Genomic DNA, 14,295 nt, shown 5'->3' on the forward strand with positions numbered 1-14,295 from the left:
AGACCCCAGGCTGGAAGCTTGATGAAGGGGAAAGGCGAGCCAGAAGAGCCCCATCCCTCTGGAGACCTCCACAGAACATGTCCCAGATGGCTGAGGCTGGCGCTCTGGTGGGGGTCCCCCTTGGACAACGGGATTAAGCACAAACTCCTGTGAGGAGCCACGCCTTCCCACCTCCCTGCACTCACCGTCACCATCAGGATCAGCCTTGACAGCAGCATACATCTCCCGGATGTTCTCAGGCGTCATCCACCTCCCATTGCCCAAACGGGTGTGGGTCAGCACCTGAAATGACCGACATGGGCTTGTCTCACCGGGGAGGGAGCCCAGCCCCAGCATCGATTTTGTCCTGGTTCTCAGTTACAGTCTCCCGTGCCCAGGGCAGACCCTTCTCTGCCTCACCAGCTCGGCCCCACCTCCTCCAGGCACTTCTCGGACGTGCCCCCTCCATCCCCACCAGCTGAAAGCCTCTTGTCCGGACCTCTTTACAAAGCAGATCACACTCTACTTTAGAGCCTACAGTTCCTTACACCAGGACCATCATCTTTTATCTCCCAGCCGGGGCCTTCTACAGTCAGAGCCTAAGAAATATTTATTGAATTGAAATTTGTTAAGTGAAGTGAAAATATGATATCCCTAAGAAAATTTATATTTATGTTCTGAATAATAGCTAGCATTTGGGTGTGCCTTAAAGTTTGCAAAGTGCTTTGCAGGCATTCTCACTGGACCCAAACAACCCAGTGCTACTATTATCCCCACTTTATAGATAAGAAAATTAGGCATGGGGAGAAGCAACTTTCCCACAGCACGATTAAGTGTGAAGCAGAATTTGAACACATGTCTCCTGACTCCAGCTCCTCACAACTTGAAGATCTTCTTGCCACATTACCCCACAAATATGCTCTAAAGGTGGGCCCTCCTGTTACACTGTAGATACATTGTTGAAATATGTAAGGCTGTTTTGTCATTTGCATTGTAGATATTCAATGGAAAGGTGGCCATTTAAAGGAATCTTAAGGAAATCCTTTGTAGAGAACAGGATCCTATCTGATTTTTCTTGTGCAGCATGACAAATGTGGAAATATGTTTGGAAGAATTGCACATGTTTAATCTATATTGGATTGCTTGCTGTCTGGAGAGGCGATGGAAAGGAGGGAAGGGAAGGAGAAAAATTTGGAACACAAAGTTTTGAATTCACAAGAATGTGTTCAAAATGATCCTCACATGTATTTTGAAAATAAAAAGCTATGATTATATATAAAAAAGGATCCTAAGATCTAGTGTTAGGAGCTCAAGGGCTCACCCCAGAGCAGCCTATTTATCTTACAGCTAAAACACCTGAAATTCTGGAGGTGAAGTGACAGGCTCAAGGTCACCAGGTTAGTTAGTAGCAAACCACACTTGGGGCCATTCTCCAAAGTCAGAGCTCTTCTTACACATAAGCCAGCCTGGCATTACAATACTATAGTTTAGTTCACAAACAAAAGTGGATAATCCCCGTGCCGGGAATCCAAGTAGAGTATCTAACAGTGGCCAGATCTTCAGCCTGACCTAGCGGGAGCCTCTCATTTCTCTCCACTCCCATTAGTTGTTCCTGGTGGGAGCCAGTGTCCTGGGCCCAGCGCCTCTTTCTGAGAGGCCAGCAGAACCAGCCAGACCAGGGAAAACAAAAGGATTCCTAGGGAAGACATAAAGGAAGACCTAGGCGCTACAAGGGGGAGACTGGGAGGGGAAAAACCAGGCAGGGAAACCTAGAGCTCAGGTCCTCCAATGCTGAAGGACAAAGGAAGGACCAAGTACTGGAGAGAGGGGGATTCCTACTGGGATCTGGGCCATGAAGAGTTTCTGAGCCTAAGCACAGGGAGAGCATTGTACCTTCTGAAAGGCTTTTCTAAAAAGGGTATGTAGGAAGCAGGGTAGCCTTTGTAGTAAGGCTACTACTCCCTGACCTTGGGCTGCACAGGAGGACATACAGGCACCTTGCCCTGAGTTCAGGAGAGGAGCAAGGCCCAAACCAAGCTCCCCAGTCTGCCATCTTCTTCTACCTCCTTGAGTTGTAGCTGCCCATCCTGGTTATGGTCCAGCAGATTGAAGACGTCCATCGGGCTGACTTCAATCATTTCCATGGCTTCTTCATAGTCATCTGTGGGTAGCGTCTGGCTCTTCTGCAGCCCTTTCAGCTGGGCCAAGTGAATAATCAGCTTGCATTCTTCCTCAGTCAGAAAGTTGGGAATTTCTGCAAGGAAGAAGAAAGGGCTCATGGTCAACTTACTAATTAAAAGTAAAGCACCCATCTGTGCCACCTGAGAGAAAAACCAAAGCTGACCTATCTGGCAGTGCTAACTGGAGAAAGAGGGAGGAAAGCCTAGAAAGCTGAAGTTTTTTGAAATGTAAATTATTATTGCAATTATAAATGGATTCATTTCTAACTCTTCCCTTTCCTCACCAAAAAGTATGATGAAGAAGTTAATATTAAGTGGATCTCAAGGAGACTTTTTTTTTGATCATAGGGCTGAGAAGGAACCCAGAGAAGGAACACTGGGAAATGAGTGTAAACTGTTTGCATTTTTTACCCAGGTTATTTTTACCTTCTGAATCCAATTCTCCCTGTGCAACAATAGAACTGTTTGATTCTGCACACATATATTGTATCTAGGATATACTGTAACATATTTAACATATATAGGACTGCTTGCCATCTGGGGGAGGGGGTGAAGGGAGGGAGGGGAAAAATCGCACAGAAGTGAGTGCAAGGGATAATGTTGTAAAAAATCATCCAGGCATGGGCTCTGTTAATAAAAAGTTGTAATTATTAAAAAAAACAAAAAACAAATATTAAGTCCATCTATCTAGTCATTTTGAATCTAGGCTGGAATCACCCATTGGGCAACTGGGCTTTTGCTGTTGCCAGGAACAGTTTTGTTTAGGACTTTGAACTTGGGACATTGGTGTGGATGATCACTTAGGTTTCTGGCAGTCAGCATTGGTGCCAATGCCTGGAAATGTTGCCCCTACTTTTTTTTCTTTTAATTTAAATACTTCATAGAAGAAATCTGGTCATGAGCCTATGGGGGAAGTGGTCTCAATACAAGGGTTCCATTTGCTCAGTGCCCAGCTCTATCCCATCTGTGATGAATGTTCTAGTCTTCTAGAGAAGTCCAATGGGGATCAACTATGGACACCAGTTCATATTACATTTGTTGCAGTTCAGTTGTGTCCAACTTTGTGTGACTCCATTTGGGCTTTTCTTAGACAAGATACTACGGTGACTTGCCATTTCCTTCTCCAGCTCATTTTATAGATGAAGAAACTAAGGCAAACAGAGCTCAGTAACATGCCCAGGGTCACACATTATCTGACACCAGATTTTAACTCAGGAGGACAAGTCTTCCTTGTTCCAGGCTCAGTGTGCTATGCACTCTGACACCTGGCTGCCCTTCCATGTTACATAAGATATAGCTGAAGTTATCCCTGATGGAAAACGGGAACATGGAATTGAAGATGCTTCTAGGCAAGGCTTCATCTCCTCAACTGCCTGTCCTAGGCCTTGGCACAAAGAGAAGACTAGATAACGAGTGCCTCTGAGCCTGAGAAGCAGCAGATCCGAGCTCCTGGAACAGCACAGCCATCTTCATTCAAGGGTCCCCACTGCAGCCTTTAGGTCAGCCATAGGAGGAACTTCCATATATCAGGAAGGCCTGGTTCAATCAGTGCAAGAGGGGCAAGGGACTTACTGGGCGGCTGAGCCAGAGACACAAGAGTCAGGGAGAGATCCCAGCCTAGAGCGGCCTTGTTGGCGTCTGCCCGGTACAGCCGGGGAAGGAGCTCGAGGGTAAGGATTGTTCCGCCCTGCCCCACCTGCAGAGCCAGATCTTCATTCCTCTGGGCCTGCTGAAGCCTCCAAGCCTCCCTCTGCCACCTGATCATCAGTGCAGAATCACAGGAGGGCTCCCAGGTCCCTCTGTCCTCTGTGACCGCTCTGACCAAGAGTTCCCACGGGGAGCAGAGAAAATGAGGGGTTTGAAGAAGCCTCCTTGCTTGGGCAGTCAGCCCTGGATGGTTACCCTGTGCATCTTTGCCTAAGGTCAGATAGGCAGCGGCCAAGACATTCCCAATGGAAGGCTGACCCCATGATTTATAAGGCAGCTTTTTTCAGGAGCCAGAGAACCAGAGGCCCAAGGCTGGAGCTACGCCTTTGTGGATACTTCTGTGGCAATCCACAATGAAACCATCCGGGACCTGTTAGCATGTGGGATTCAAAGTGCCAGTGGGGTGAGCGTGAGACTCGACTGGTTGGCAGTAGAGAGCTAATTGGCACCAATGGCCAATATGACCATTTCTTCCAAAGAAGAGGCTCTCCATTTGACTTGCCAGAATTGGGCAGTGGCTTGAACCAAAACAACAGGCATCACAAAGCCATAGTGTGTTCCAGCTGCAGATTTCAGAGGCACGCGGGGCAGAACTTGTACTGTGCAGTCTGTCTCAATTCAGCAGACCTGGTTGGGAGTGAAGGACTGGCCCCTGGCTTGTCCCCTGGCCTTGCAGATAGAGAATGGCTGAAGAATGGCTATCAACAAGAGCTTCTCTACTTTGGGTCTTGTGTCCATACCAGAACAACAAGTTCACATGCCTACTACAGAAATCTCTGGAGGGCAATGCCGAAATGCTGATGTTTGTGACTATCTCCCCACTGGAAGAAAAATTCTCAGAGTCCCTCAGCTCATTGTGAATTGCCTCCAAGATAAACCAGGGTATTATTGGCACCGCACAAGCCAAGAAGAAATAGAAGTACCAGTCTGTGTCTGTGGCTTTGATGTATGTGCAAAAAGTGGTATCTATAATGAATCAGAGCAGACAACTGAGTTGATGTGACTAGATTAATATAACCATCAATCACAAAATAAAGTTATCTTAACACATGTCGTCAAACTAAATAAACAAATATATTTTTCTGGGTTATGTAGACAACTTGTCCAACTCCTTTCAATATGTCTCCTCAAACCTGTCTTCCACTTACCCTGTCTCTCTCTCCACTAAGCAAGCTACTCCTAATTACATCTATCACTTTTAGCAGGAAAAACAAGAAAAAGGATAGAAAAGTTGCATATTGTTTATACTGTATATGGTTATAACACAGGGTCAAGAAGAGACAGGATGCATATCCACACCTGGCACAACCCAAAAGAAACAGTCAAATTCTTTGTGTAAACAACCTCCCAGCCTGAAAATACATCTCCAGTCTAAGCCTATGCAGAATGCCTGAAAGGTTTACCGGGAGTTACCGGCTGGAAGCCTGCTTAACTAGTAGCAAAGTTAAATCAATAGGAACTAATTGACTTGGTCAAACACTTGATTGCTTTTCCACAAAAAAAAATAAAAAAGAAAAAAAAAAAAGAAAGAAGAAAACTAACTGGTAGAGTTTATTAACAGATGCCTAATCCAGGGGCCTCCTTAAAGAGGCAGCATTTGAATAATGGCATCCAGTAGTGACCTAATCGAAAGCAAACAAGTCTAGGTTTACAGACTATCGGAGCTGGAATAACCAAGCCCTGAGATGCCCTCATTAACATACCTGCTGAGCTGAGCCAAGGGCCTCAATTAGAAATCTAAAGACTCTAGGAAAACAGTTAATTGTGTTTTGTTTTTGTTACAACTAGCCAGTAAGCCTAGAGAGAGGATCACGTATAAAAAAGCCTCCCGAAGCACATTCAGCTCCAGGAAGCAGCTCTCTCTGATCCTCTGGAACATTTGTCCATCTAAGAGGCTAACTTAAAGGTGCAGAATGGAGACCAGAGGGTCCATGGAGAGGCTGTTACTTGCCTTGGTCGGTCTGTGTGTCTCTTTTCAAAGGGCTGGGGCAGCTTTCCCCAGAAGCTCCTCACGGTGCACATTTATTCCAAGGAACATGGCTCTATGCTATGATATTGGCTATTCTGAAATGCGAATCCCCAACTTGCTGGAACATGAAACCATGGCTGAAGTGATTCAGCAGTCCTCCAGCTGGCTGCCACTGCTGGCCAGGGAATGTCATCCTGATGCCCGGGTCTTTCTTTGCTCACTCTTCGCACCGATTTGCCTGGACAGGTAAGACTAAATCTTCTATTTCCAGGGGAAAGTTCCCCACAGGGCAGCTAATGAATATGTGGCACTATATCACTCATGTCCTTTGGTTCTCTCTTGAGAGGGATGGAACAGCTGGGGCTGCTGTCTTTCTGTGTTACTGATACTTATTGAGGGTATTCTAGAAACATAGCATTTCAGATTATGAGCTTCCAGCATAGAAATCCTGACTGTGGAGAATGCTCCTGCCCCACTTTAGATGAGGAGGAAATCCCTCTAGGAAAAGGACTGAATCCTACCCCCAACCAAGAGAAAAAAGCCTCCTCTTTCCCACTTCTGCTAGCTGGTAACATCCCACTTTGAAATGAGGAACCACTTAACTGATTCAACAGCCAGATTCCCATTTTGCTATTCACATTTTCCCTTTCCTAAAGTAGATCTCTTTTTGCCCTGCTGTTCATTTTAAGTCATCTGTTGTTGTAAATGGTTCCTTACATACTGCTCTTTCACCAGAGCTGGACAGGAGTCCAAGGTTTGATCTTCTCCTTTTTACTCTTCTGTTATAAGGAATTGCATTCACACTACTCACATGACAGCCTCCTTTTCAGGAAATAAATGGATCTATACCCCAAAAGGCTTTTTAAATTACCCCTCTGTCCAGAAAGGGCATAAAAACATAATCCTTTGGTGCCAACAAGAACTTCACACTAATTATACAGATGGTGCCATGTGGAGATCCCCATTTTCCTCCTTTTTCCATAGCTGGGATTTAGGGATAGATATAGAAACACCAAAGAGCTCCTCACAGCTAAAGATATATCAGGTTAACCCCCAGGTCCCCTGGCAATAGAGGGAGGGGGAAAAGCAACTCCTCAGAGAAGAGTGTTTTCCCAATTGACAAACCACATATTCACTGTAATTTGACAGTTTGACAGCAAATCCAAGCTGTGCTAGGAACTGGAGAATTGTCTGAAGTTTAGCTAAGATAATGTCCACACCTACATGGAGCTTAAAGTCCAGTGGGACAATTTAACATACAATAATTCAAAATAAGTGAGATAAGGAAAAGAAATCCATTACCCAGAAAGGTGCAAACCCAAGGAAGGGGAGGGGGCAGGCATTCTTGATGAAGGTGTGTAAAACAAGCCTTCCTGGCTTCATAGTGATAGCATTTGACAGTGGAAATACTAAAGACTGAAATGAAGAGCAGAGCTCTTGATGCACTTTTCTAGAAGATCTAGAGGGGCAGGAAGAGACGCTCCTTGCTTCAGGCATTCCTGAGCGCCTCCGTCCAGAGAAGACCCTGACTCAGTATTTTATATTCCCCGTGCTTCCAGGCTAACGCCACATGTGCCAGGTTGGAAGGCCATTTGAAACCTGAGGAAACGTAGTGGCCATACCTCGTGAGAGGCGGCGGGTGACTGAAACTTCAGCACTTAGGAGATGAGTGCTTACTCTATTCCCGTGGTTTGGAGGGCCTCTCTGACTGACAAACACCAGGCAGCATGATGAGCCAAGAGTTGGATGTGGAGTCAGGACCTGAGTTCAAATGTGACCTTAGGCAATCAATATAGCTGTGTGACCTGGCAAGTCAGTTAGCCTCTGACTGCCTATGCTTCCTCAACTGTAAAAGGGAGATAATAGCAGCACCAACCTTCCAGGAATGTTGTGAGGATTACATGAAATAATCTCTGTAAAGTGCTTAGCACACTGCCTGGCACAGAGTAGGTAGGTGCTTAAGAAATATTTCCTTCCTTCCTTTCACCAATAATGTACAGAGTACTGTGCTGAGTTGAGCTGTGAAAGATACTGGCAATCAAGACATTTCCCTTAGCCTCACTGAACTTGCCGACTTAGGAAGACAAAGAACATCCACAGAAATAGTATGGGGTGTTAGTCAGAGTGCTGGTTCTAAAGTCCGAGATGTGACTTTAGATCCTGACTCTACCACTTACTAGCTGTGTGACTGACCTCTGAGAACATCTCTCATTCTGTTTCTTCTTCTATAAATTGGAATGATTCTTGTTCATAGGAAATGCTATGAGAACCTGAAAGCATGATAAATATGAGCTACTGTTTCACTACTGCCAAGATCTAAAATTCCATCAATGATGAAGACGGAAAGCCCTCCCTGATCTTGCTGTAGCCAAAAAAAATTCCTCAGCCCATGGCCCGCCTCCTGCTGAAGATAAAGACCCTAGAAGTCTCCTGGCTGTTTTTGCTGCCCCTCATTAAGAAGTATTCTTGATCTCCTTTATAGGATCATCTACCCTTGCCGAAGTCTCTGTGAAAGTGTTCGGGACAGCTGCGCCCCCATCATGGCTTGTTATGGATACCCCTGGCCCCAGATCCTCCACTGCGATAACTTTCCCATGGATCACAGTCTATGTATCTCTGCAATCACTGATGAGATGAGTACAAGCAGGAGAAGTAAGTCAGCCTTTTTTAGTTTGCTGCTGCTGCTGCTGCTATTACTTAGTCCTACTATGTCACTACTCCCACTCCTGCCCCTAGTCCTGCTCCTGCTACTCCCACTACTCTTACTGCTACTGACACTACTAGGGCTACCACTACACCACACCCACACAGAGCCAGTCATGTTAACAAAGGCTAAATGTTCTTCCCATGTTCAAATGGGTGGGGGATTCAAGCCCATAGACTTGCTTTAATAACTTTTATGATCATAAGATTTAGAGCTAGGAGGAACCCCAGAGCTTAAATGATTCATTCTATCCCCTATGAAAAAGAAACTGAGGTTCAAACAAGTTCAGTGTTGTGACTAAGGTCACATAGATGAGAATTATTTCAGTCAGAAACCTGATCCAACTCCCCAAAGTTCTTCAAAAAACAACAAAAAAGTGTAATACGTGTGTGTGTGTATATGTTTGTATGTGTGTATATATATATATATACAGAGAGAGTATCCCATAAGTGATACCCCCTTTTTGTTGTTGTTTTTTTGTGTGTGCATTAAAAGATTAGACACTCTTTTTTTCTGTGGCGATCACGACTGCCTTCTACCTCCTTTATAACTAACACTCCAGTGACTCTGTCTTGGGAAAGCTGGTCTAATTCTGTAACTGATCCACTTCAAAGAGATGGAAGCTATTTTCAGCATCAACTATTCAAAGTGCTCCTTTTTTTTTTTTTTTTTTTTTTGGGTTTGGCCCTCATGTCAATTGTGCTTTGGCTCCTTTCACTGTGCCAATTTATGCAAATGACGCTGTATTTCTTTGAATACATCACTCCCATCATTTCTTATGACACAATAAAGTTCCATTTTATTTACATGCCACAATTTGTTTGATCGGTCCCCAATTTGTAGCCATCTATTTTCTTTCTAATTCTTCTTACAACAAAAAGTCCTGAATAGGGGTCTTTTCCCTGAATCCTTAACATGCTTGGGGAAGTTGCCTAATAGACAATTTCATTGTGGGGCCAAAGGCGACAACCAGGGCAGTAACTGTCTGGGGGTCCTTCTAAAATGTTTGCCAGAATGGCCAAATCAATTCCCAGTTCCACCAGTAGTGGTACTGTTGTACCGGTCCTTTCAGAGCCCTTCCCCCAACTGTCACTTTTCTCTTTTGTCCTATTTGACACATGAAGAGGAACTCCAGACTTGTTTTAATTTTCCTATCTCTTGTGATTTGGAGCATTTATTTTTTTTGGCTGGCTGTGGATAGCTTGCATTTCTTCATTAGCTAAGTCTGAGATATCTTCCTGTTATCACAAAAAGAAACAAAAAGAAGAAGGTTCAATCTTTATCAAGCTCTGGAACTGGGAAGTGAGAACCGTGGGTGTGAGTTTTGGGTAGCCCCCCCTTCCACAGCCGGGTAGGAGGTAAATGGCTAAGTTGCTGGGCACAGAGAGAACGATGGCTCTCAAGTTCACCACTTTGGCACACAGCTCCCTTACTGTTAAAAACAATAGCTTACAGTGACATTTTCCCCTTCCCCCACCAGTTCCTCGAGCCAGCTGCCAGGACTGTGAGTTGGAAGAGGCAAGCTCCCTAAAGGAGGTTCTGGATACCTTCTGTACCAATGATTTTGGTAAGTATGATTTAGGACTGCAGTAGCATTCCCCAACACCCTCAGCTTCCACAACCCTCACTCTGTCCAGCAAACAAAGGTCAACATACGCCTTCTGTGCTCTTAGTGCTGTGCTAAATGCCAGTATAAGGATTAGGGCAATTCATTTGAAGATGTTTAAATGCCAAATGAGAGATCACAAGACAGAAGATGTTCTTTGGGTTAAAGGCCAATGATACAAAAAAGTCATGTCCTACATAAAAGGACAATGATCCTTCTGCTGTTAAGTAACAACAGAAGTAAAGTTTTCTCATAGGATTTGGGATTTCCAAAGAGCCTGACAGCTTACTCAAAGTGAGTCAGACTAAAAGGTTTTTAATTCACACTCAAAATCTTGGGAGGGAAAAGTTCAAGCTAATCTAAGCCAGTAAACATTCATTCATTAATTGCCTACTCTATACAAAATAGTGTAAGAAACACTGGGCTGGCAGGCAACAGTAAGTACCAGGTGCAGTGTCCTGAGGATATCAATACAAGCAGAAAAAAAAAAAAAAAATCCTGGCCCTCAAGAAGTTTACATTCTAAATGAGGAAAGACAACATTTCAAAGGTAGCTGAAAAGAACTGGGGGATTTGGGAGAGTGGAGAAGCAAAGCCTGGAGGGAAATGAACCATCCCTAAAACAAAAAGTACCTACAAGAGGAACTCACCAATAGAAGAAGGGGGCCAACTGAGTATATGAAAAAAAAGGAAGAAAACGTGAGCCCCAAAAATTTACATCCTATTAAAAGGATGCAAACCATAAACAGTTAAGAACTGGGGCAGCTAGGTGGCACAGTGGGTAGAGCACCAGCCCTGAAGTCAGGAGAACCTGAGTTCAAATTCAGTCTCAGACCCTTAACCCTTCCTAGCTGTGTGACCCTGGGCAGTCATTTAACCCCAATTGCCTCAAGAAAAAAAAACAGTTAAAAATATTCATGTTAACTTGAGCAGCTCTCTCCTAAGAGTTCCTATTACTAAGGGCATCAGGAAAGGCTTCTGGTAGGTAAGAACACAATTGAGTTCTTGTGATGATGGTGAGAGAATCTATCCCAAGAGACACACATTTCTTGTACCTCTGTAACGACTCTACCCAGTGTTGCTTGTGCCCTCCAATATTGCGCCAAGGATCCATCATCCATTGCACCTGGATGGGGGGCTCTGGCAGGTACCAATGCAACCCTTTGCCATGTGAGCTGCTCCCTCCTCTTTCAGTCCTGTAGGTCCTTGAAGCCATCCATTTTTCACACCAGTTCTCATAAACAAGCTAACAGTGATAAGATGCTTCAGCCTTTTTCCTATCTCATGTTTTAAGTTAGAGGAGGCAGAAGAAAAGGATCTTGGGTTAATGATTCTAGTCCTTTCCCAGTTTTCAGTCTGACTCCTGAGATACTTCCATTTGAAAGATAAATGACTTGGAGAGAAGTCCTGGGAATTTGATAAGAATGGTAGGGAGGGCCCACAGAAGTGGCTAACAGGGAACATGGGAGAGGAGCCCAAAGCTGTGAAGACTCCACAGCCACATGCCTGGTGGGCCAGGAGATCAAGGCATCCTGTGACTCTTGTTTTACCTCTCCTAGCCATGAAGATCCAGATCTCCCGGAGGAACCAGACCTCATCCAGCATCTCTGGCTACAACATGGACTCGCGGTTGGAGGTGATAAAGCGTGGGCCCCTGCTGCCAGCAGAGATCCAGCCCAGACTGCAGCAGTGGCTGGAGTGGGATGCTACCTGCGTACACAACCTTATGCGGGGCACTCATGCGGGGGCCTACATAATCAGCGGGGAGGTCCAGGGCAGCCGTCTGGTGGTTAACAAGGCTTATGCCTGGAACAAGAGGAACCGGAACCTGCAGCTTGCAGTCAGAAAGTGGAAGCCCCACTGGTGCCGACACTAGGGCAGCCTCCCCAGCAGAAGAAAGATGCAAAGTCAGATCCCTCCCTCATCCTGGGAAGAAATCATTCCCTTTCTATCTAAGGACACTGACTGGAAAGCCAAAACTCTGGCAGGGAGGTTATCTTACTCAGACCCCTAGTAACTGGTTATCCAAGTAAAAAAGGGACTTGTTGATCCAGCTCTTGTCCATAATGTATGCTAAGAGATGTGATAAAGGACACGCAGGTGTGATAGAAGGCAGACTCTACCCAGACAGAAACACACAGAGATACACTAAGTGACTGGTTAAATAGGACAAAGCAGGCTGGTCCTCCAACTGACACAAGACAAATGGACATTTCAAATGAGGTAGAGGGAAATTCAGTAAAAGGCAGATGGGTGTGATCCCTTTGACACTCAAGGATGACGCTAAAGGGAATGCGGTCAGCTAGATATGCATTTCCTTGACATCTGAGAGCATCATGAAGATATCTCCATGTCTATCCCACTTAATGCTTTGTAATCTGCACATATTACTAACAGTTCAGAAAGGGCCCCAGAGATTCACTTGGTACATCTTTCTGAAGCCAGAATCAATATGCCAGGCTCAACAAATCAAGATAGCTTCTTCTTGAACTTTGCTGAGCCTAAAGTTCTTATTGGAAACACTAAAAAAGACCTCTGGGATAGTCAGTGAGACTTCCTATGTACACTCTAAGATAAGCTGCTTAAAACCTATACTAATATTCACACTTAAAATCTGTCTGTTATTGTCAAGTCTCCAGGATTTATTATGAACACATTCTTCTCATGATATTTGTCAAACTGTCTTTGTTTAAAATATAGAGAAAGAGAGACAGACTGAAGGAAAGATTTAGCATTCTGATAATAAACCAAATAATGCATTTTAAAATAAATACTTTTGTACATTAGCACAAATTTATTTTTAGGAAAATAAAAAATAAAAGCACAACCCAATGAGAAAGGCATTCAACATACCCCATATATACATATGTATATATACAAAATTTGGTTAAGGGCTCTTAATATTCAAAGGATACTGGAACAGGAAGAACATGTAAAGAAGTATGACAAACTATAAGAAACCCAGCCAGAGTATATGAGATAGTATATGTGTACCAGATTGACAAATATTAAGCTGCTGCTCAGAGAAAAAGATCTATATCTTTAAAACAAAAATTTAAGAGGGCCACTCATGATTAATTTTACCCTTATTTCTGAAACATCTAAAAGGAAAAAAAAGCAACTCTTCAACAATAGGAAATTGTAAATAAAATATTAACCCAGTATTTGTTGAGTGCTTATCAATGCCACAGGGTCTATAAATCATAAGATACAGTCCTTGCTCAAAAGAACTAGTCACTTTAAGCAGGAAGAGAGAAGATTTGGCCAAGGTATACTGGTGTCCAGGCTCTGATAATTGTGTGAGACGGAAAAGGAAGATCTGGGAGCTAAAACAAAATATAGTGAGAATAATTAGATTATATAATCTCTTCTCAGAGAAGTGGTAGCAGAATTGGGGCACAGTGAAAAGGGTTAGATTTGGAATCACATGTCCTGGATTAAAGTACCAGTTTGAGCCCTTTAGTAGCTCTGTGACCTGGGACAAATCATTTTACTGCTCTGACTCACTTTCCTTATTTGCAAAACAAGAATTTTATTATTTACACTATTCATATTACAAGGTTGCTGTGGAAAGCAAATAAGATAATGTATGCAAAGCACAGCTGAACCTTTAATGCTATATAATTGCTGATTTTTATACCATTCCTTCCAAATGGAAAGGTGAGGTGCTGGAAACATTCCAAGAGAGCTATCCGAAACTCCATCTTGTTTTCTCTTTGGGATTGCCATAGCTCTCTAATTTACTGGACAATATACTTACTGTCCATGTTACCTCAGCATCTGTAGAAAGAAGAGTCTAGAAGCTTAGTACTTTGGGAGATTTGAGAGTAACAGGAAGGGGAAAAATTGGCAAGTCCTACCACATCACTGCCACCAAAGGGGCACTGACTATATAGTTCTGGCTCAGTCTCTCCTCCTGTCTCTTTTTACTGCTGAAAAAGTATAATAAAAATGGATAATAAAAGATGGAACCAAATTCCTCCTGATACCAGGTTCAGGTTTTTAGTCTAACTTAGCTGCAGACAAGAAATCACCATTTAGACTTTTAAAGGCTGAAGAAGCCCCATTTCCTGACCCTGTGTTTATTCTCAATTCTAGAGGTCCCAATGGAGTAGAAGCTATAGCTGGGTTTCTAGAACAACTACCTTAAT

The 14,295-nt window shown here is 43.8% G+C and overlaps 2 protein-coding genes across 3 annotated transcripts in view; one reads left to right on the plus strand and one right to left on the minus strand.

Annotated features, from left to right (window-relative positions):
* P4HTM (prolyl 4-hydroxylase, transmembrane) overlaps positions 1 to 14,295 on the minus strand; it is a 29,021-nt gene that overhangs the window by 11,663 nt on the left and 3,063 nt on the right. For both annotated transcript variants that reach the window (XM_031959574.1, XM_031959583.1), the window contains exons 3-4: positions 2,043 to 2,233; positions 186 to 282 (exon numbers count right to left, since the gene is read on the minus strand). In XM_031959574.1, the coding sequence (XP_031815434.1) occupies positions 186 to 282; positions 2,043 to 2,233 (288 nt within the window). The remainder of the gene's footprint in view (positions 1 to 185; positions 283 to 2,042; positions 2,234 to 14,295) is intronic.
* LOC111719423 (secreted frizzled-related protein 5-like) lies at positions 5,677 to 12,278 on the plus strand. Its single transcript, XM_023498046.2, has 4 exons — positions 5,677 to 6,081; positions 8,318 to 8,487; positions 10,020 to 10,106; positions 11,704 to 12,278. Exons 1-4 carry the CDS (start codon positions 5,780 to 5,782, stop codon positions 12,018 to 12,020), a joined length of 876 nt encoding a protein of 291 aa, XP_023353814.1. The 5' UTR covers positions 5,677 to 5,779; the 3' UTR covers positions 12,021 to 12,278.

Source organism: Sarcophilus harrisii, chromosome 1 (assembly GCF_902635505.1).
Source record: "Sarcophilus harrisii chromosome 1, mSarHar1.11, whole genome shotgun sequence".
NCBI classification, from domain to species: Eukaryota; Metazoa; Chordata; class Mammalia; order Dasyuromorphia; family Dasyuridae; genus Sarcophilus; species Sarcophilus harrisii.